We start from the raw sequence: 20,366 nt of genomic DNA, 5'->3' as shown, positions 1-20,366 counted from the left end.
TGCCATTACCTCATGTCCTACTGCCTCGGTATCCACCTTTATCTCATTAAATGCTCCGTTTTCAGGTTTTCAGTGGGACTTAATTGCGCTTTGTCTCTATGCTCCATGTGTGATCTCACAGATGTCACTCTGCTCTGTGATCTCATAATAATGCCACAAGTTCAGGTAAGAGTTGCTTAACCTTTAAAAGCAAATATAAAACAAGCTAAGGTTGACTAAGCTCCCTTAGATGGTCATTAAGGGTTTGCCTTTTGGTTTCTTTTTTAATAAATAAAAGCTCTTAGTAAAGTCCAACCAACAAATCCTGTCCAATATGTGTATAAACATCGATTGCCTTCAGTTGCTGCTGTTACTCAGAGGTAAGGCTGCTCACTTGTTTGCAAGCGGTCTACGGTCCACTTTACTCTCACAACTCCAGCGCAGCTTATCAATATCACATCAAGCACACCGTATCTGTAAAGAATCCATTGGTTACAACAGCAATGATATTGAAATATTTATTACAGCTTATGAAACCACTGCTTCTATTATAAAGCAGACCAGAGCATACAGAGCACATCCACTGTTGCCGGGGCCAAAACTGACTTGGCACTAAAATGGACAGAGGGCTAATGACGAATACGAACTCAGAAGTAAGAAAAGACTCGATCGTTCCGTTATTTGGAGGTCTTCGGCTGTTATCCATACAAAAGTGTCCCGGGACTCAGACAAAACACCAGCACTTTTGTCATAGCTACATGATAAATCTTAATCAGTAATTTATTTGTTGGCAAACAAGTTTCACTGTTACAACAAATATTAGTTATGAGGTCATTCAACTCGGAAACCAATACAAAAAAAAAAAAAAAGAATAAATAAGAAGCCATAATTATAGCCAATAAGAAAAACTTCTTTTTGTTGCTGAACTTGCTCCCATCCTTTATTACTGTTTATTTAACAAATAAATAAATAGATTTTCTCCTTGAGGAAGAAAAAGAAAAACACTTCCAGTTTTTCTCACTTCAAAAGCTCTTTCTTTAATAAGTAAAACAGCCATTTTTCTTTCCTTTTTTTTGCACAAGTGTCTAGTGCTCATCAAGGTTCAATTTGTTCTCTTTCCGAGAAGCACAAGCGTTTTCTGAATGCCAATATAGATGCAGGATGCACTATAAACCTTCTGAGGGACACCTCGTGATTAAATTGGACTGATTCTGTCTCCTTGACAATCTGTGAATCAGAGCTCTGCTATCTACACAGTAAAAAAAAAGAAAGAAAAGGAAAGCGAAAACGAACCAAAATAATAATAAAAAAAAAACAGACCTGAAAAAGAAAGGTGAATACGGTTCACGAAAATGCGGCACGATAAGTGTTGTATTTTTTGTGTAATTTTGCTCCTATTTCGATGGTCATTTCTCAGAAAGTGATAAAAGAGAAAGAAAAAAACAGAAAAAAACCCAGACTGGTACCAGAAGCCCAGAAAGGCCAGCACAACAGAACAAAATTGCTCCTAATCACTACATTTACAGAGACAAAAGGGTTCGCTTGGAACGGGAAAAAAAAAGCATACTATTATGTGCAATGCTAGTTATCTGTACAGTTACATAGAAATATCTCGCAATTCTCTTATTAGTTTTTTTCTCCCTCTTTTAACAACTGGTATTACAGTAAAATCAAAGAAAGAAACCAAAACAAACAAACAACAAAAAAAAAAGAACAGCTATGCTTAAAAGCATACAATCAATAATTCCTTTATGGTAACTGTCCAAAATGTGTCTGTGTGCGCGTATATGTGTGGTTTTTGTCTTTTTTTTCATTGAAGGGACACTTCAGCAAACAAAATGTGCTGCAACTCACCAAAGAGGAAGAAAATCTCTCAAAAAGTCAATATAGATACAGAAGTATAATAAAATAGTCTTTTTTTTGTTTTTTGTTTCGTTTTAATTCTGGTGAAGTCTTCAGTTTCAGACTTTAGGGGTATGCAGTTCCTGTAGACTGTCAACACTATATCTCTGAGACCTAAAAATCCTGTGTGAGTAATTGTCTCTTTTCACAACGAGACAAAACACGGCAAACCACACAGGGTTTGGGAGGGGGCGGGGATGGGGTGGATGTCGCGGTGTTGTGGGGTGTTCGGTGTGTGGGTTGGGGGCGACGAGTGGAGGAGAGGGGGCACAACATCAACCTTCTGCAGCGTCTAACTAAATAGAGTCACATATTAACTGCCGACGCCCCCCACCGCCGCATTCGTAGCAATTATTATCCTGCTTATGGTCAGTAACAGCGAGGGTACAGTTCCTTCCTCCGCCTCAGTCTTCGGGACACAGAATAAAGAGAATAAAGGCTACCACTTCCAACGACTGATGGACCAAGGGCACACGGGGAAAGAGTAGAGGACTGCGAGAATACAATGGGCACGGGTGGGAGGGGGTTCGGGCCTATAGGCTGGTGACTAGGTGCGAGGGCTCCTGCTGGGCCTCTTCTGGAGATAGATCCTCTCTGTTGGGGGGAACAATAAAGCCATCACTACTGCCCCGTCCTAGCTGGTAGTAAGAGTGCAGCTGATGGAGGTGGTTACGTGAGCCCAAGTTGGGCATGCTTTTGTAGTAAACGTCGTCCGAGCTGGCCTCCGGGCTCTTGGCGTCGCCGGCCTCCTTGGAGCCGTCTGCCGATTCTCCGGACACGTCGGGCAGGCCGGGCAGCATGGGCATGCTGGTGTAGAGGGAGTCTCTCTGGTGGCTGTGGCTGGGCGACGAGCCTTCGTCCTCAGTGTGCTCGTTGGTGAGTAAAGGGAAGAAGCTTTCGCTGTTCTCCTGGGGGATCCTCCTTCGAGACGAGGAGGAAGCGCTGGCGGACGAGAAGGGGTGGTGCGGCAGCGGCAGGGGTGGGGGTGCCGACTGGTGGAGGTGATTGTGAAGGTTGTCCACCGCCTGCAGGGATGGGGCGGCCTCTGCGGCAGCAGCGGGGCATTCGACTCCTCGCGTATTAACTCCAAACCGAGGCCTTCGTCGTGGTGGGGGACAAAGGTGGAATGGTCATCAAGGCCCAGCGCGACATTCATGCCCATCCCTACGCCCAAGCCCATCCCGTAGCCGCCGTCCTTGCCGCCATTGCTAACGTTATTGACCAGCTTATTCATGAGGTTCCGATTCTGCTCGCTTGAGCGCTCGTGGGAATTGTTGAGGTAGGAGGGGATGTAATTGGAGGTGAGCTCTTTTAGGATCTTCTTTTCCAGGGTCGTCTCCTTGTGGTTATAGCCCCGATCAATGATCTGGACGCAGTCACTCATGTACTCAGCGCTGGCAATGCTATAACTGTTGCCATGGTTACCATTCAGTGGTAGAGTATCCATGACACTTGTATCCCGGGCATTGTTCAGGATTCCCTCTGGAATGACAAAGATGAGTAGGGATAGAGTAGCTGAATGAGAACAGTGAACTCTTGTGAGACATAAATGCTGTTTTTATCAGCAGCCATCAAATCACCAACCCTCCCAGTTCTATGAAATACACTCTGAAGTAAAGGCCTGGATTAGCATTTTTAATTAAAGCACACAGTTTACAGTAAAATCCTATGAGCTCACACTTACCTTCCTTTAAAAACTGTATTCAATACCAAGACTTACTTCATTTTCATGAAAATTAACAATTAAATGATGGCAGTGATGAAGACATTGATACACGTGCGATACCAGACAGCACCAAACTTCGAGCACGACACAAAAGCACAAAACGCGTGCAGGCAAAGACAACGGACACATCGAAGCCATGCAATTAACTCTTAAAAGTGAAACACAAACCAGAACACCAGTTGTAGAATTTGGACCCCAACCATATTGTCCCATGTGAGCATTTAGAAACAACATTGTAAAAATGCATAGGGGGGTGGGTATATATTGGTATGTTTTATCAATGTCAACATAGCTGATACTTCAAAGTAAAGCCACACTGGAAGGAAGGAGGCTTTCTGTTCTCTCTGTTGCATGGACATGAAGCTTTCATAGCTTTATCAGTTAGCCAAGTCCATGCTATCAACATCAAAGCATATATTTGAAGATAATTCAAACTACCTCAGACAAGGCCATCCAGCTCGTTAAAAGTGTCAAGCTCGCAGTCTGACCTCTTGAAAATTTGACAAGATGCACGTCTCAGACTTCTAAGAAGGAAATTAGCCTCATAAAAAATCTAAATATATATCTATGTACGTTTTTGGCATAATCAAATAAAAGGTGCACGAACAAAGGCACGGCGTTCTAAAAAAGATCACAGATCAATTTATATCGATGTGCCTTTTCAAGCGTTGAGGTGAATCTTAATGTTAGCTGTAACTGGCTTCACTTATTCAGGGTGTGATATCAAATGGGCCTAGGACATGTGAGTGGAAGAAGTCTGTCTCTTTTCTTTTTTTAAACTAAACCAAGTAGTGTAAATGTCTGTAAGCAGTGGAACTCGGCATGCGATTCAAACCAATTTTAACTGGCATTCTTGTCAAGGTGAGGGGCCTTTGTCACAAAGAGAATTGTATTGCTTCCAAAGGGAATGACGTTGTTTTCATTACCCCTTTGTCAGCATCGAGTGAAAAGAAAGCAAAGCCAAAGTCAATTACATTTGATAAGCAATGTTTAGTTTGACTCCCATACTTGTCTCTCTGTAGGGCTCTTTTAGGGACAGCATGAGGGAAAGAAGAAAACACAATAAGCATAACAGTGACAGGTAGAAAGAGGAAAATGCACATATAGTATGCTGATGACGCATCAAAAAATGTTTCTGCAATGCAATAGTTTTTTTTAACCCTCATGCAAATTCTGTGCACCCACACAAAGAACCTGAACATATCTCATAACAAACATATATATATATATATATATATCTATAGCAAGAGAGAGAGAGAGAAAGAAAGAGAAAAAAAGATGGAATCCTTGGGTAAAACACGGATACGGTACTTTAGTGTCAAATAGACAGATAAATCTTTTGATGCATTAGCAGTCTTACTCTTTCTCATCTATGGCAGTGTAAGTGAGTCATAGCCCTCCATCACAACCTCCAATGCAAGCACTTTGTATTCCATACATAAATTATCCGCTGATCAAAGCTCTCTGAGGTTTTTTTTGTTGTTGTTGTTTTTTTAACTTGACTTTTACTCGAGTTTTCCCAGTTTTACAGACTCGCAAAGTTACAGCAAACACATATTGAGTTGCTGAGAGTTGGAATAGCTCTGCAGAGAGAAAATAAAATAGCACTTCAATAGTCAGGCTGACCCACGATAGCTTGCTGGCTTCTAATGCCCAACTCTAATACTTGGAATGCTTTAATATCTGCCATACTGAAAATGTATTTTTTTTTAAAACACTTTCACATTAAGTAGACTGAATTTATGTTGACTTGAAAATCTACATTTGAATATATGAATGAGTAATTATGACAGTTACCAAGTTTGAAATAAAGTGCTAAATATTCTACGGTGGCCCTGAGAGGCCAAATGGACTCCAACTTAAGAAAACACCAGCAATAAGAAAAACACCGTGAAACCACACAAAACACAACGGAAATAGAAAAAACAAAAACGGAAATAGGAAAAAACAGATTTCGAAAAGAGAAGTGTTTCTGGGGAGACAATAACCCGACGGACCAGTTGCAGGAACCAAAACATGCTAGGTGTGTTTTAATCTCATGATTCATATAATACTGATAGCTGATTTTTAGGCTAATAGTTAGGCTAACACACTTACCGCTCATCTTTTCTTTCCTCAAAAAACCGACAAATCCTCCACTTCTTTTAAGTGTCTCCCAGCGCAATTCCTAGCATATTTTGGTTCCTGAAACTGGTCCGTCGGGTTATTGTGTCCCCAGAAACACTTCCCTTGTGCTTTTGGAAATCTGTTTTTTCCTATTTCCGTTTTTGTTTTTCCTATATCTGTTTTCTTTTTTCCTATTTCTGCTTTTCCTATTTCCGTTGTGTTTTGTGTGCTTTTGCAGCGTTTTTCTTATTGCTGGTGTTTTCCTAGGTTGCAGTCCATTTGGCCTCTCAGGGCCACCGTAAATTTCAGCTAAATAAACAAATGAACTGTAACCTCCGTATTTTTTCTTCAAACCGCTCTCTGTTACTTAGCACCGGCGATTTGCATTTTTAAATTCTTGCTTGAGTCTAACAGCGGTGTTCACGAGAATGCAATGCTAAAAACTAAAACAAAAAAAACATTGAGACAGAAGACAAAGCACACACGAGCTTCACTGACAACACTGGAGCACATTTAAAATAAATGACTGGTGTTGTATCTGGCTCCCTATGGGCGCCCACTCTTGATTTCAGAGGATTTCCTCATTTTTACACTGTGTGTTTGGCCAAACAGCCACGAGTGAGTGCAACTTATGTAACCGAATAGCACGGCTCTGAACACAAGCCAAGATGCAACACCACTGAAAAATCCCACAGCAAAACAAACCTGTAGGATTTTTATGATAAAGCTATAGCTTGTTCAAAGCTAACACAAAGACAGCAAAGGCAGTGTTGTTTTTTTGGGGGGGGGGTTTGTTTCTAAATTAAAGCGCTGTTAAAACTCTCAAGGGCGACTGCTGGGATTTCAGCTTAGTGCATTACTTTTAATTGTCCAATCATAAAGTTGCTTTTTGTTTTGGGATGGGAACAAAGATGTGCCCCCTAGAGTATCTCCAGGCTCAGACATGAAAAAAAAAATAACACTGCCCTAGCCACAATGTTAAAGAATGAAAGAAGCTTGCACACCTTGTGTGTTGTACATGCCCAGAGGGTTGTTATAGACTGCCGATTCCCCAAGCAATGTATTATAGGGATTGTTAGTGCCATGAGGACGTAGGAGTGCATTAGGTATAAGATGGTTAGCCATAGCCCCTGGAGCAGCCAGAGAAAGACAGAGTGAGACAGGAAAAAAGGAGACAGGAAGAAGGTAGGTGGGTAGATAAATTGAGATATAGACAGAAACAGAGAGAACATACATATCAGTTGGGCAGATGCAGCTGAGCAATGACAGCCATTAACATCCAAATGATCACATGGTCATTAATGTGAGGGGGGTTTTGCTACATGAAAGTGGCAGAACTGACGCGGCTAATGGAAAGTGTATTAATTGTACCGTTAATGTCGGCCATTAGCTTTAAGCACTTTTTTGTGCTCCACATTCAGGCAGTATACAGGTAAAGTTTCCAAAGGAAAACCGACATGGCCAACACAGCACAGGTATTGGTACGTCTCTGGACTCAAACAGCACAACACAGTAAATACAGAGTGCACGCACCTGTCTAAGGGTGTTTTAGGAAACTGCATTACTAAATACTTTTTTTACCCCCAATATTAATGTTAGGAATGTCATAGGTGTGTCCTAATTCTTGGGCCGCATCCTTCAGAGGCCGCATTTGAAGGCTGATTACGTCAAAGCCAGGTGACGAAGGTTGTCCCAATTCGAAGGCTGCTCCAAATGCGGCCAACAAATGCGTCCTTTGTTTCCCTGGATTTGAAGGATGGGTCGGGTGTATCCTTCATGGCCCAACCTATCCTAGAATTAATAGCGCGGCCCAGGCAATTCCAGTTTCCAACAATGGCAGCAGCTACTTAGTTTTAATATTACTCTTTCTGGGTCACAAAATAAACTTTTAAGATATTTTCAGGCACAATGTAGCTGTGTAAACTTCAAATATCTGCTCGATTTATCAAGAGATCACATATTCCACGCAGACCGCGAAGGCCGGGTCCTCTGAAGGATGCGGCCTAGGAATTGGGACACAGCTAAAGTCTTCATATTTCTTTTAAAAACAGGGGTGTAATGCTTCTCAGACTGGAGCTGAATATGCAGTACAGCTGTCCACAGTCTCCTCTCGCTGTCCCATCCGCCAGTTTCACGATGGCCCTTGAGCCGACTCTACTGAGAGTCTTTTTACTGCTTAAGCTCACATTACATTACTACTAGAGGTATGATATAAGGTTGAAGAGAAAGATGTGTAAGTGCAGAAGCCTGGGAAGTAAATACAGTCCCAGGAAGAGGTTTTGTCTGTGTGACAGCCATGGAGTACAAATGGAAGGATTGCTTCATCCCTGAACTGAGCTGCTGGCTACAAGCTACTGGTATGTTAGCCAAGCTTAGCTGAGCTACTAGCAACTAGCTACTGGTATGTTAGCCAAGCTTAGCTGAGCTACTAGCAACTAGCTACTGGTATGTTAGCCAAGCTTAGCTGAGCTACTAGCTACAAGCTATTTGTATATTAGCAAAGCTCTGTTTTTGCTTTTGTTTTTTGGGGGGTTTTTTTTGTTTTTTTATTAAGAAGGCCAGCACATGTAGGCTGATAACAGCTTTGGTAACTTGTGTTCATGATATGCTAATTAGCCATGTTCTCGTGATACTTAAGCTAATTAGCATTGTTAAACTGTAAAGGAGCATCCAGACAGGGAGTGATTCACTCATCCTGCATTGCTTTGAAGTTGAGCATTGGTCGCTAGCGGACATTCCAGACTGGGTGACCTTCCAATACAAGGGTGGGCAATTAGTTTTCCCAATTTGAGAGACTGGGACTGTTGTCGATGTACCAATAAGCTGAAATCAGCTGCTTGATGTTAATTTAAACTTTATAAGCTTATTGGTGGGCCCTCCACAACAGTCCCAGTTTCCCACATGAACAAATAGGTTCATGGCACAGGTCCCCCACCACCTTTGGGATTGGCTGCTCTAATGTATGTACTACCCAATCCTATGTCACTCACCAAGAGCAGGTAGCAGCTTCAATTAGAAGTTAGTGTTATATACATGAACTTTTATCAACTCATCACAAGCAAAGCGGAACATCAGATCCACAATTCAGTTCAACAATGCAAGAACTCTGCTCCGTTTAAGGTGAATGAAACGCACGACCAGGGATGCCTGAAACGCTTACGTGTGTTTACATTTTTAAAGACCCTTCAGGTAAGTATTGAACTGGAAAATAATGATCCAAACATCATCGTGCCTGTGGTATCACACGCATCAAAACATAACAAAAAATATAAGCCTGGGTATAAAGGGAACCATGGATTTGGGGAATTGTTACAGCGCTAGTTAAAAATAAGATCTATTCACAGCTTTGTTGTTGTTGTCCTGCCTGTGTGGAAGTTCAGCCTGAGTTTAGCTACTTTAGCGCCTCAGCTCTGCTGTTGTGCTCAATTGCGGGAAGTTTACACTCTCTGACATAGCATTGGAAATGAAGTTGACTGCAGGTGAAAAGAAATGATAGGCCTGCTTTTGTCTACCTTAAAAAAAAAAGAATTTCAAGAGGTAGAGCCCCGACTATTAGCGCTGTAAATTGCATGCTGTGTGAAAATGGGAAGCTTGACAGGTGCAGCAGTACGAAGGAAGCCCACCAACAGCCGGGGCCTGCACCATTATTATTACTTCTGGCATTGCCAATCTTATGAGATGAAGTGGTCTAATATTTCCTTTTCTCCAAAGAGCAAAGTTCAATACTTGCTCATTCTCTTTGCGCAGTTGCCGAAATAACCTTTGAATGAAGCGATATGTCCTCTCTATAGTGAAGACGGTCATTACTTTGCATCAGCCTCGCCTCTTCCACGGAAACAGAACAGAGGCTCATTTTCTATTTATGCAGCGCTTGTCTTCAGATTCTTGCTGCCAGGATCTGGCCCAAATGACTCATCAGTTTCCCATCCACATACTACCGCACCAAAGCAACCTTCACAGTCTGAGCCCGGTGATTAGCCGCAGATTTGAAGGCTGCAATCTCAAACACGAATGCTGCCGATTCAGTAATGTTTGTTTTTCTTACAGTAGCTGATGGTTTTAAAAAAAAAATAAAATCCAAGTGTCTGAATACATTATGTGGGATATCAAGTATGCTGAAAATATTTCTCAGGCGCATTCATTTCCTGTTTACAAGTTGTTGATTTTCTTTTTTCCCCTTCTCTCTCCCCGTCAACGTATGAGGCTATTATTTTTAAAGGAGTCGAATTTAAGACTTGTGAGGGCGTTACATGCGCGCGCCTCCTGTATGCACTGTGCCAGAGCGGGTAAACATCTTTTATCTGAGGTGCGAGTACACCGCAATTAGATCCTCCGGCAGAGTGTACTGTTCTTTTTCCAATGCTCTGAATCTGTCACACCACTGGGGAAAGGTTTTTATAGTACCCCGTGACTCTCCCCTTCCTATAAAAGTTAGACTTCTTTTTTTTTTATGGCGTTCTAATTGCACTTGTACTTTTTATGTCTAAAGACTGTGCTTAATGAAATTTAAAAGCACTATAGTGCCGCTGTGTTGGTCTCATCTTTCAGCATTATTCCTACTTTTTTGAGTATTAATTAGCCACGTTATCATTTTGCCTGGGAATCGGGATGTTGTTTGGATTTTTAAAACAAGAAAAAAAACTGTAATTTGTTGTTGCTGTTGCTGCTTGCCCTAATTACAGTGTACTCCATAAACACCAGCCCCCCCTCTTGAATTCTCCCCATGACAGATCCCCCACTGACTGTGCCTGTGTTTGAATTGGACAATTTGCCCCCCCCCCGGAAAAGGAAAGAAAAGAAAAATCACACTGATTGTGCAGAAATAATCTTGAATGCTGGGATAAATTGAACATGCAAAGCTATCAAGATGATTGCATGACTCCGCTCTCGAGATGATCACAGTGAGAGCGTCAGCTGCAGGCTCACTCTCTCATATATGAGGAGTTTTGGGAGGAAGGAGAATACAGAGCACAAAACAGCTAGGAATATTCGCTCCTCAACATATAATTCCTTAATAACAACACGGGAGCAGCCTCGGAGAAGTGCAAATTCTATTTGCATCTGTTTCTTATGACACGTGGGATGGAAGAACACATTTCCCAGCATGCTCTTCAGCTCATGTGAGTGTTTTCTCAATCAGATTCAGCCTTGTGAGAACCCCTGGGTATTGAAATGAACTTATAATTTGTACCTCTTTTTATTTTAACATATATTTAGTGAAGATCCATGCAGGCTTTTCTTTCAGTCCTGCCCTAAAGCCCTCACCCCCCGTTTCAGCCTCCCCACTATTGATAAAAGCTGCGTCTGTTGATGGTGCTAAGCCGAGCACCTAATTATTGAGCTCATGACACTTCCTCCCCGTGTCGAACATTAATCCATCATTGTAACTGTGCATTAGCGTCTATGCGAGCAGGCGCCCAGAGCGAATTTAGAGAGTGAGCGGTGTGGCACTCGAGCCCCTCGTCAAGAGATGTGACGACTGGGGAGGGATGCCAGCGAGCGCAGCATTTGCTCCCGTTAACCTGAGAGACTCCAAAGTTTACTCTGTCTGTCAATGAATTATGTGGAAACTCTTTACTCACATATATATGAGAGAAGCTCCCAGTCAATTGAGTTTTAGGCTTTTCAGTAAGCACTTTTCCTGGTTTCTCATTCAAGGCTTTTACAGGCAGAATGGGCGGGGTGTTCAATATATCCTTTATTGCACACTCATCAAATGAATTAAATGTGATGAAATGCATGATTTACCGAGAGCCTGCTATTCTCTCTACCACCTAATCTATTTAGTTTTACCTTTCCTAACAAAACGATAGAAAACGGTTGGTTTGTACTTCAAAATAAGACATAATAAACAATTTTCCGCAGCGGTGAAGCATTTATCCTTTCAATCTGTCACTTGAACAGGTAAGAATTTGCAGCTCTATTGGCAGGAGTTTTCATTTTCGTGATTTCTTACATTGTAAACCTTGCTGTGGTATTTGGTAATAATTAACAGCCAAGTAGGGTGGGGGAGATGCATATTTCACTTGGTGTTTTTAATTATTTTGCGGTATCTGAGGAAAACTGCTGTGAAATGAGTGATTTGCCTTGACTTTTTCCGGCTGGATTGAAGTTTGCAGCTGAAAGCTTTAAAGAGGCTTTTAATTCTGCAAAGCCCTCGTGTCATTATTAAGAGGAATGCAAGTCTAAACGCAATTTGAGAAAAATAGTGTTGCTTTTGTGAGAGAGAGAGAGAAAAAAAAGAAAGAAGTTTCTCAGTCACAGTCATAAATTCTGAGGTGAAGGCTGGTGTATTGAATCATTCAAGAAAAGATGTGCTGCGGAAACAAATACCTCTGTTGAGTGATGCAGAGCTGTTGATGTCCCCGGTCATGAAAGAGGACTCGGACTGTTTTCTGACCGTGTCGTTCCACATTCGACGGATGCGGCTCTGCGGAGAAAAATAACATTTCACCTTATAAAAATATTCACTCTGAGGAAAAAAAATAGAAGTCTGCACATGGAGGACGAGTGGAAAGTCTCAGGCTTTCAGCATATTTCCTCAAGCGTGCACTCATATTCTTCACAGCTCAATAACGGCTGAGATATGAAGAAAAAGAGATGCTATCGGCTTTCGAATCTAGTATTTAACCCCGAAACATGTCAGCTGTAGGGATAAGTAACCTCCAATTAAAAATGAGCATTAGCACTGTGATAGGTTAAATCAATAATAAAGTCATCAGTCAAGCTCTCTTGAGTCTGTATCTTGGGTTGGAAAGGGCTCAATCCAAGAGAGTTCATCCTGGTTAATTATCACAGTCCCGTGGGCTATTGCACAAGCTAAGGGAGTGCATCTAACCATAGAAAAGAGTCCTTTCTACTCTGTGTGCAGAACATTTGAGAGTTTTCTGATGGTGATGGTATACTTTACCAGGCTGAAACAAGGCTTGATTGTCAAATGTAGGGGAAAAAAGGGATAAAGGCTGTTTGGTAACCCCGTGGCAACGGGGTTAAAAAAATATGTATTCCTCGATCACTTGGCAACTGGTTGCAGCAGGTGAAACTGGCCACAAAGAGATGTTTGGTGCGACATGAATACCTTCTTGTGACTGCTTTGGTTGTTGGCAGATTGCTACAGTTACCTGTAGTTGGCGTCTTTTATGGAAATCGCCAACTAGTGTACAGACACTTGGCAACTGCTCACTGAATGACAGCAAAACTGTGACGCAAACCAGAAACAAAGACTGTTTGTCTTCAAAATAAAAGGTCCACCTTTTGATCCGTGTTGGTTGCAGCACTGAGGCACGGCCTTTATTTTGAAGGTGAGCAATTTCCACTCTGTCGGTGTCCTCTGTGCAAATTATAGGAGACACTGGCAATCTAGTAGCTACCAAAGTATGCACAAGGACATGCTGGAGTTGCCAAAAGGTCCCTAGACTTGTGTTATTGGGGCCTTAGTAAGGAGTTTTTCCACCACATGTGGCCAGAGCAGCTTCAATGCACCTTGGTATTGATTATCTGCATGTGTGAAACTCTCCCGCGGAGAATGAACACCCTTCTGCTTTAACATTGCTGGTGAAGAAAGTGGTCTAAATGACCCTGAAATTCCCAGACACGGGATTGATTGGTTTGAGATTTTTTAACTGAAGGTTAAAAATTCAGTTAACATAGTTTTCATACTTATCAGACCAACGGATTTCAAGGGTCATGGGTTTTTCCTTTAATCTGTCACATCTGTATATAATACATCTTAAGCAAGACTCCAAGTTAGCCAGACTTCTCAGGAAGAAATTATCCTTCCAGTAATCCATTCATCGAGTTTAACAACACTACGCCTTTCATCTGTCCGCTTTTACTGCAGCCTTTACCCCATCACCTTCAGCCTTCACCCCTTCACCAGTGCACCAATAACAAGTCAAGTCTCCATCTGCACTTCCCTTAGGGGACCTGTGACTGGATGTGAGTTACAGGGCCCTAACCCTATAAATCTAACTAATCGATGCGGCCGACTGCAAATTTTTAATTAAATGAATCTTGTTCATTTTGATGATTTACTACTATTACTAGACTTGTGTGTGGAACAGTTTCCAGTTAAAGCAGAGCTTATTAAGGTCCACTTATTTTAGTTTTTTAAAATAATTTGGGTACTAAATGCAATCTGGCTAAAGTTTTAATTTGGTTTGATTATTCACTCAGTCCTTCAAAGTGATGGAAAATATTTTTAAATACAGACTCATTGTGTAACCATAAATGGAAGGCTGGTTCAAATCCCTGACACTCTATATGGATCTTTAACTCTGTGAAATGAAGACACCGCCTATAGGTTTCAAATTAAGTGTGTTAAGTGTGTTTTTGGCATCATAAACTGAAAAAGTCTATGATAAACTTTTAGCATGATGCAATTCAAAAGGTCTAAGGCAGCGGTCCCCAACCCCCGGGCCCCGGACCGGTACTGAGTTGAGGCTCAGGTGTGAAATTTATGGTTTTCAGGGTTTTTATCTTTAACTCTGTTTCCCTGGGTCTTTTCCCGTGTTGTAGTTGTGTGTCTTATTTTGAAAGAAATATTTACGCGTCACCATAGCGACCAGAGAGCATTAAGGGGCAGAGAGGAGGACGTTACTCTCAATGTTGTTGGCGCATTTCAGGAGGACGCTGCTAATAAAGTTACACAATTACACAGTGAATTCGCGTTTAATATCATATTTACAAAATATCACAGTTTTTGTCTTGGTCGTATCATTTTATTTTGTTGTATTTACACCTTAAAGGCTGATCCGTGAAAATATTGTCTGAGATTAAACCGGTCTGTGGCTCAGAAAATGTTCGGGACCGCTTATCTAAGAGAAAACTATCCTCCTGTAATGGGAGCTCGAACACAATAGAGCAACTGGTTAAGCACAGAACTTTCAGTCTGGAGAGTGGAGTTCAAACCCCACATGAAGCATTTTTAGATTTAAACATATATACCTCCACATGCTCAAGATATAGGTAGGAGGACTTAAAATAAAAGGGAAAGTTACTCAGCACGCTGGCTTGTCTTTTTTCATATGCTAAATTGCTTTCTTCCACCTTTTCTATATTTCTTCCTACTCCGGCTTTAACTAAAATTGGAGCAGCTGTCACTATACCTCACCTAATCTCTCGCTGAGCTTCCCCATTGCAGTGTGACATTTAAACCGAGGGCATGTTTTTATTTATAAAAGCTTAAAGCATTTTTCACATCATAAATTGGCGTCTGTTTCGAGCCCAGATGACACATCGCTCACATATTCAAACAGCAATATATACTGACACAGCTGATCTCATTATCATATCGCACACGATTCTGTCCCCAGACCTAAGGGACACAGATGGGTTGAAAATGACAGTGCCATTTCTTCTTCTTCTCCTTTTTTTGGACAGACAAAAACTTGAACCGTTCATAGCCGACGGGTTCGAATGTACTCTGCTGATTACACATTCATTTCGAAGCCTCGGAGTTAGCAATAAACAACCACATCTTTCTGAGTGTTTCCATTCCTGTCTCGCTCATGTAAAGTGACTGAGCATGAGGTTAGAGCCATCTTGTCAAACCACTGTGTATAATTAAACGCTTTGATCTGTGTGCGGAATCCAGCTTGTATCGTGGGTTGCCACTGCACGCTTGACTCTAAGGACTATTTATAATTGAAGACTGGAAGAAATCGCACTCTTTGGAATATGGATATGATGTTCAGTTACGGCGTATCGCGCCAATTCATCCTATACTTCACGTCAACGTGGGTGGAATCCATTAACAATTTACTTTACAAGGAGACTTACCATCTATGCACCGAATTTACAAACCCCGGCATAGACAGGCAAATTTGAATTTGTAAGCATGAACAAGTTCCCCACAAAGCTGAAGCCAGTGCTTTCGTCAACGTCACTGTACCGACGCGCAGCCTAAATCCGCCCCAGTGAAAACGAATTGCAGACTTACTCTTTTGTGCTTGCTTGCTTTCTGTCCACACGTTGCGCTTTCTTCAAATCTTACGTAATCCTGAGTATCACTCGGGATCAAATCATTTCCCACCTCCAGCTGCAGCATGCACATACACTATTTTTCACCTTGTTTTCCAAAGAACATATCACGTGCTAAGTTACAGGAGTGAAAAATGCTATTTAACCTGTGATCCCGTCGAATAACGTCCCGGAGCACGCGAGGCGGTGCCCTTGCCGGAGCCAATGGAGCTGTCCACGCTTTTGCCACTGCAGCAGTGAGTACGCAGGCACTTCCCGTACTCCTTACGCACCTGTAAATTTAAAAGCACAGACAGGTTCGCACTGGCATCTCACCGCTTTCCAAACTCGCTACACTCCAGCATGCTCGTTATGGAAATCAATTCCAATGTGCATGCGGTTAATTAATGTGACACCGTGTTATTTTCTGGATACGGGAGAGAACGCAAATGCCGACCTTCTTCTGCAGCACACAGTGGAAGATGAAGATGAACATTCCCTGCAGGGAGTTGAAGATAGTGAAGAGGTAGGCCATCACCACCGTGCTCTCGTTGACGTACATGAGGCCGAAAGCCCAGGTTAGGCCCAGCAGACATAGCAAGGCGATGGCGCCGATCACCCAAGATCTGAAATGTAAGCAAATAGCCATTTGATGAATAATTAATAAAAGCTGTCGTTTCAGGAGAAGGAACATAAACTCCACCAAGGATATTAGGTCTTAAAGCAATAAGGTACAACTTTAACTGTAAGGTCTGGAAATGAAGAACCTTCTTAATCCACAATTATAAATAAAGTTTGAAATGAACGGGGGAAAGGAAACTGATGATAAATGAGAATGATTTTTTTTTTCCCCTTTTAGTCTTTATCTACTCTTTATTTTTACACTTGCACTCTTTCAAACAAAAAGAAAAGCCTTTGATCGTCCCACAAAAAATAAGTGCAGTCTATATGTGTGGGCGACCGGTAAATACAGTCCTCGTTTCCAGGAAAAGAAAATTCATTAGTATATTACATGTTGGATTCTAGTGCCTGAGCTGAGTGTCTTGTAAAATCTTACTCAAGCAGAAGGTTTATCTGAAACAAATGCCCTTGAGATTACAAAGTCTATTAAGAGTAAGGGCTCTATCTTTGTGCTGGTGCACTGCGCAGAGAAGTGGCAATTTTTTTCCCCTTCACCTGCACCCTTTTGTATTCTGGTGACCCCTCTGGCGAGATGTAGATAAGTGTTTAATCACATTAATACATGATTCTTGTCAGAACGTGTCGTCTACCCTTACATGTACAGTATCCATGTGGCGTGCTTTGTCAAAGCTTAATTATGCACACCAGAAACATCATGTTGTGGTTACTAAAGACTGCACATACAGCACCGGACTGACTAAACCAACTCTCGTGCACATTAATTTTTGGTTTTATCAGGATTCTACATCATACAGATTAGCTGGGTTGTTATAGTTACATTTCTTGCGAGTGTTATTGGTTTTATGCTTTTAATGTGAAGAGCTCTTTTTCTTAACAGCAACATTTAAATTCATGTTGATGTGATATTTCTTTATTTTTAGCAATTATTTATTATATTACTGATTGCTGGGCATGTATACATAAATAAGACTTTCATATTTTCTGAGCTGCGGTTTGTGCAAACTGTAATTCCAGTCACCAAGTCTGTTTTCTTGTTGCTAACGTGCTCATTTGATCTGGTTTTGAAAATTATATCATTTTGGATCAAGAAACGTTATACGAGTGAACTGATAATCTCTGCTGGTCATCCTTGTGCTTATGCTATATTGAGCTTTCCATTTGTTTTAGCCACTGAGTTTATGTAGCTATTTTAACTGTTTTAATTTAGCTAGCTTATGAAGCTTAGCTTAGTTATTTTTAGCAATTTATTTTAAACATATATTCATTATTATCGAACTGCTTCAACCTTTTATTCAGCTTTTGCCATTACTTAAGCTTTATATTTCAACTTTTTATTGATTACTTTTAGCTACCCATCAGTTACTTTCAGAAAATTAGTTCTTCCATACAATCACTATTCTTAGCTAACCAGTTAGCCATTAATTTGGATGGTTACTTTTAGTTATCATTAAATTGTTTTATACAAAAATCTTATAGTAGAATTCCATCTTTCACTTTTAGTTTTTCAGGTGGTTAATAGTTACTTTCATTTATCACTCACTTTTTAGCCACTTTTAGCTAGTTTTCAGGTTTAGCTTTTAGCTAGCTATTTTATACATTGTTGTTTCACATTGCCTCTAAACGCATCTAATTTGTCATTAATTCCTATGTGTTGCTTTTTCTTCCTGTAATAATCTTTTTGAATGTCCTCACTGAGCGCCTTGGGTTCGACGCCCAGCCCTTCAATTCAAACTTTGATTTGTGCCCTGATTGTTCCTTTTTGTTCTGCATGTAGATAAAGGGAAGATGGGTGTATGGTATTTACACTACAGTACTAACATTTCTATACAGTGCGCTGTAACAATACAGGTGCCATTTAAAACTAATCTTGCTTGTCTCATCTGTAGGCCATGTATATCTAAGATCAGAGTACTTTGTGCACACTAATGTGGCCTTCAATGTGACTGAGTGCTCTACTATAAATCATGTTAATGATTCAGGGAGGCAGCCAGATGGATTTGGGTGCTGATTTGTTCATGGTGGTGTAAATGAAAGATGGCATTATGAGAAAAAAGGGCCATTCCAATTTTGTCTTACTTGATCTTAGGTTCATAATCCTGATAGCTGAGCCATATAATGAGAACAAAATAAATTAGAGAACAGACAGAAATGAATCAAATCATGTATTAAAGCAATGCAGAGGTAAAATAAATAAATAAAGACGTGGCAATAAATCCAGTGTACAAATTTAGAAATGAAGATGGAAACAACACAACGAGAAGGACGATGGCTTGCTTGCCTGTATGGGATTAATGCTAGCCTGCATTAATCCCATACATTTCCACATTTCCACATTTTGGAAGCGGATTTGTTAGTGATTTACAGGTGTTAACAATAATTATCTCTTTTGCATAGGTATCTAGTTCCCTTCATAAATGCTGGCAGACCTTCACATTTAAGCGGTTATAAATGGGCCAGGTGCGCAGCGAAATAAATGATTTATGAATTCACCAGGGCAACCATTAAACATAATTTTCCCAGGGCTGTCTTAATGACCTGGTGGGAAAGGTACTTTATCAAGGCGATTGCCCCCAGATTGGACACAGAAACACAGGCAATGGACACACACAAAAAAAGAACAAAATATTGTCCTCTAACTAGTGGGAGTTTTGTTGGAAGGATAGCGGATGATAGAGACAAAAGAGGTCATAAGAAATGCGTTGAGAGGACAGGATATGAAGAGGGTACGACTCATATCAGCACGGCACGGCTTATCTTCTTCTGGAGTTATCAGATAAAAATATGAGGATGATTTTGAGGGCTGCATAGTAGGAGCCTCGAGGCAAAACTTCTGAGACTGCATTACAGTCGCTGAAAAGCATAACAGCTCACTTACAAATGAAGCGGGTGCATTTCAGCTTTTTTTCCCTCCTATCAGAACTGTTGCCTGAAAGCTACTAATACAATATCACTTACTGATCCGCTCATATTCTCAGCATCATTAACTTCACAATAGTTTATGTAAAGTATATTTGACAAAGCTAATTGTGTCATAAAGAAATAATTGTAATTAAATGCTTTAAATACATTTTAGAGTGTCAAATTTAGCATTTTAGCAATTTATGCACTTTAGCTCAATTGTGCTCGTCGCAAAGCCCGTGCAAAGGCCCGTATGAATATATAATACATATACTGAGTGCTGTAGTAGACAGCTTTCAGCACTCCCCCTCCAAAAAAAGGTTTGATCGTACTAATTGTTGCCAAAAGGGGGCAATTTTAAGCAGAGAACTATTTCAGACTGTGACATCAAATTACCTATTTCCCTCCAAATGACTTAATTTGCAGAGGTGCCATTCATTGCAATGTCACAGATCATTTATGTATGAGATTGCAATTGGTCAATTCAATTTGTTTTAAATCTACATAAAGTCATTTCATAGGCTCTTTCTGGGAGAGGAAAAAAGAAGTGCCGTGATCAGGCCAACAGGGGTGTTAATTATTTAACCAAAGGTATGCTCTAAATGCAAATCACCCCAAAAATGTTTAAGACATCAATAGCGCAAAGATTTTGATGACGGCACAGACGTTTTTTTTATCTTTTACATCACAGCATTAGCATTTTTCATTTGAAGCTCCTTATCTGAATTGGGAGGACTCTATGCTAAGCTAAAAATGTTCAGTCCATCATCTTCTAAGAAGGCTCCATTCAGGAGTAAGTTTGGTATTCAAAGTTAGAACGGTGCAAAAGTCACGCTGCAATCCATGAATCACGGGGCAGCGGCAGCCACTGTCTCGATTACGGGGTGAGGAGGGGAAAAAACCCACATCAAACACAATATCAATTCTATTCTACTCCCTCTGCTGAGAAATGTTGCATCTTACCAGTGCCATTCTACAATAACACATCCATCATAATAACGGTAGCTAAAATGAAGAGGGGGGGAGGAGGAAAAAATAGAAGATGAGAAACAGAAAGATGTTAAAGATAAACACGGCATAAGATAAAAAGGCAGGATGTGAGTGCTAACCAAAAAAAAGAAAAGCAAAGAGGGAGAAAGAGATACTCGGTGAA

General features: G+C 40.9%; 1 protein-coding gene across 17 annotated transcripts in view; it reads right to left on the bottom strand.

Moving 5' to 3' along the window:
• Positions 1-483: 483 nt before the first annotated feature.
• LOC100692188 (adhesion G protein-coupled receptor L3) overlaps positions 484-20,366 on the bottom strand; it is a 254,089-nt gene continuing 234,206 nt past the window's right edge. For 7 of the 17 annotated variants that reach the window (XM_019352839.2, XM_019352823.2, XM_019352819.2 and 4 more), the window contains 6 exons: positions 16,131-16,299; positions 15,841-15,966; positions 12,047-12,143; positions 6,718-6,843; positions 4,616-4,633; positions 484-3,363 (listed from right to left, as the gene is read on the bottom strand). In XM_019352839.2, coding sequence (XP_019208384.1) covers positions 2,516-3,363; positions 4,616-4,633; positions 6,718-6,843; positions 12,047-12,143; positions 15,841-15,966; positions 16,131-16,299 — 1,384 coding nt within the window. In that variant the 3' untranslated portion in view covers positions 484-2,515. Of the gene's footprint in view, positions 3,364-4,581; positions 4,634-6,717; positions 6,844-12,046; positions 12,144-15,840; positions 15,967-16,130; positions 16,300-20,366 lie in introns of all 17 variants that reach the window. The other 10 variants (XM_019352855.2, XM_013274474.3, XM_019352851.2 and 7 more) reach the window with 6 other exon arrangements.

The sequence above is a fragment of the Oreochromis niloticus genome, linkage group LG3 (assembly GCF_001858045.2).
Source record: "Oreochromis niloticus isolate F11D_XX linkage group LG3, O_niloticus_UMD_NMBU, whole genome shotgun sequence".
Classification (NCBI taxonomy): Eukaryota; Metazoa; Chordata; class Actinopteri; order Cichliformes; family Cichlidae; genus Oreochromis; species Oreochromis niloticus.
The sequence above is the reverse complement of the archived record's forward strand: the minus strand, read 5'-3'. Positions and strand labels throughout refer to the sequence as shown.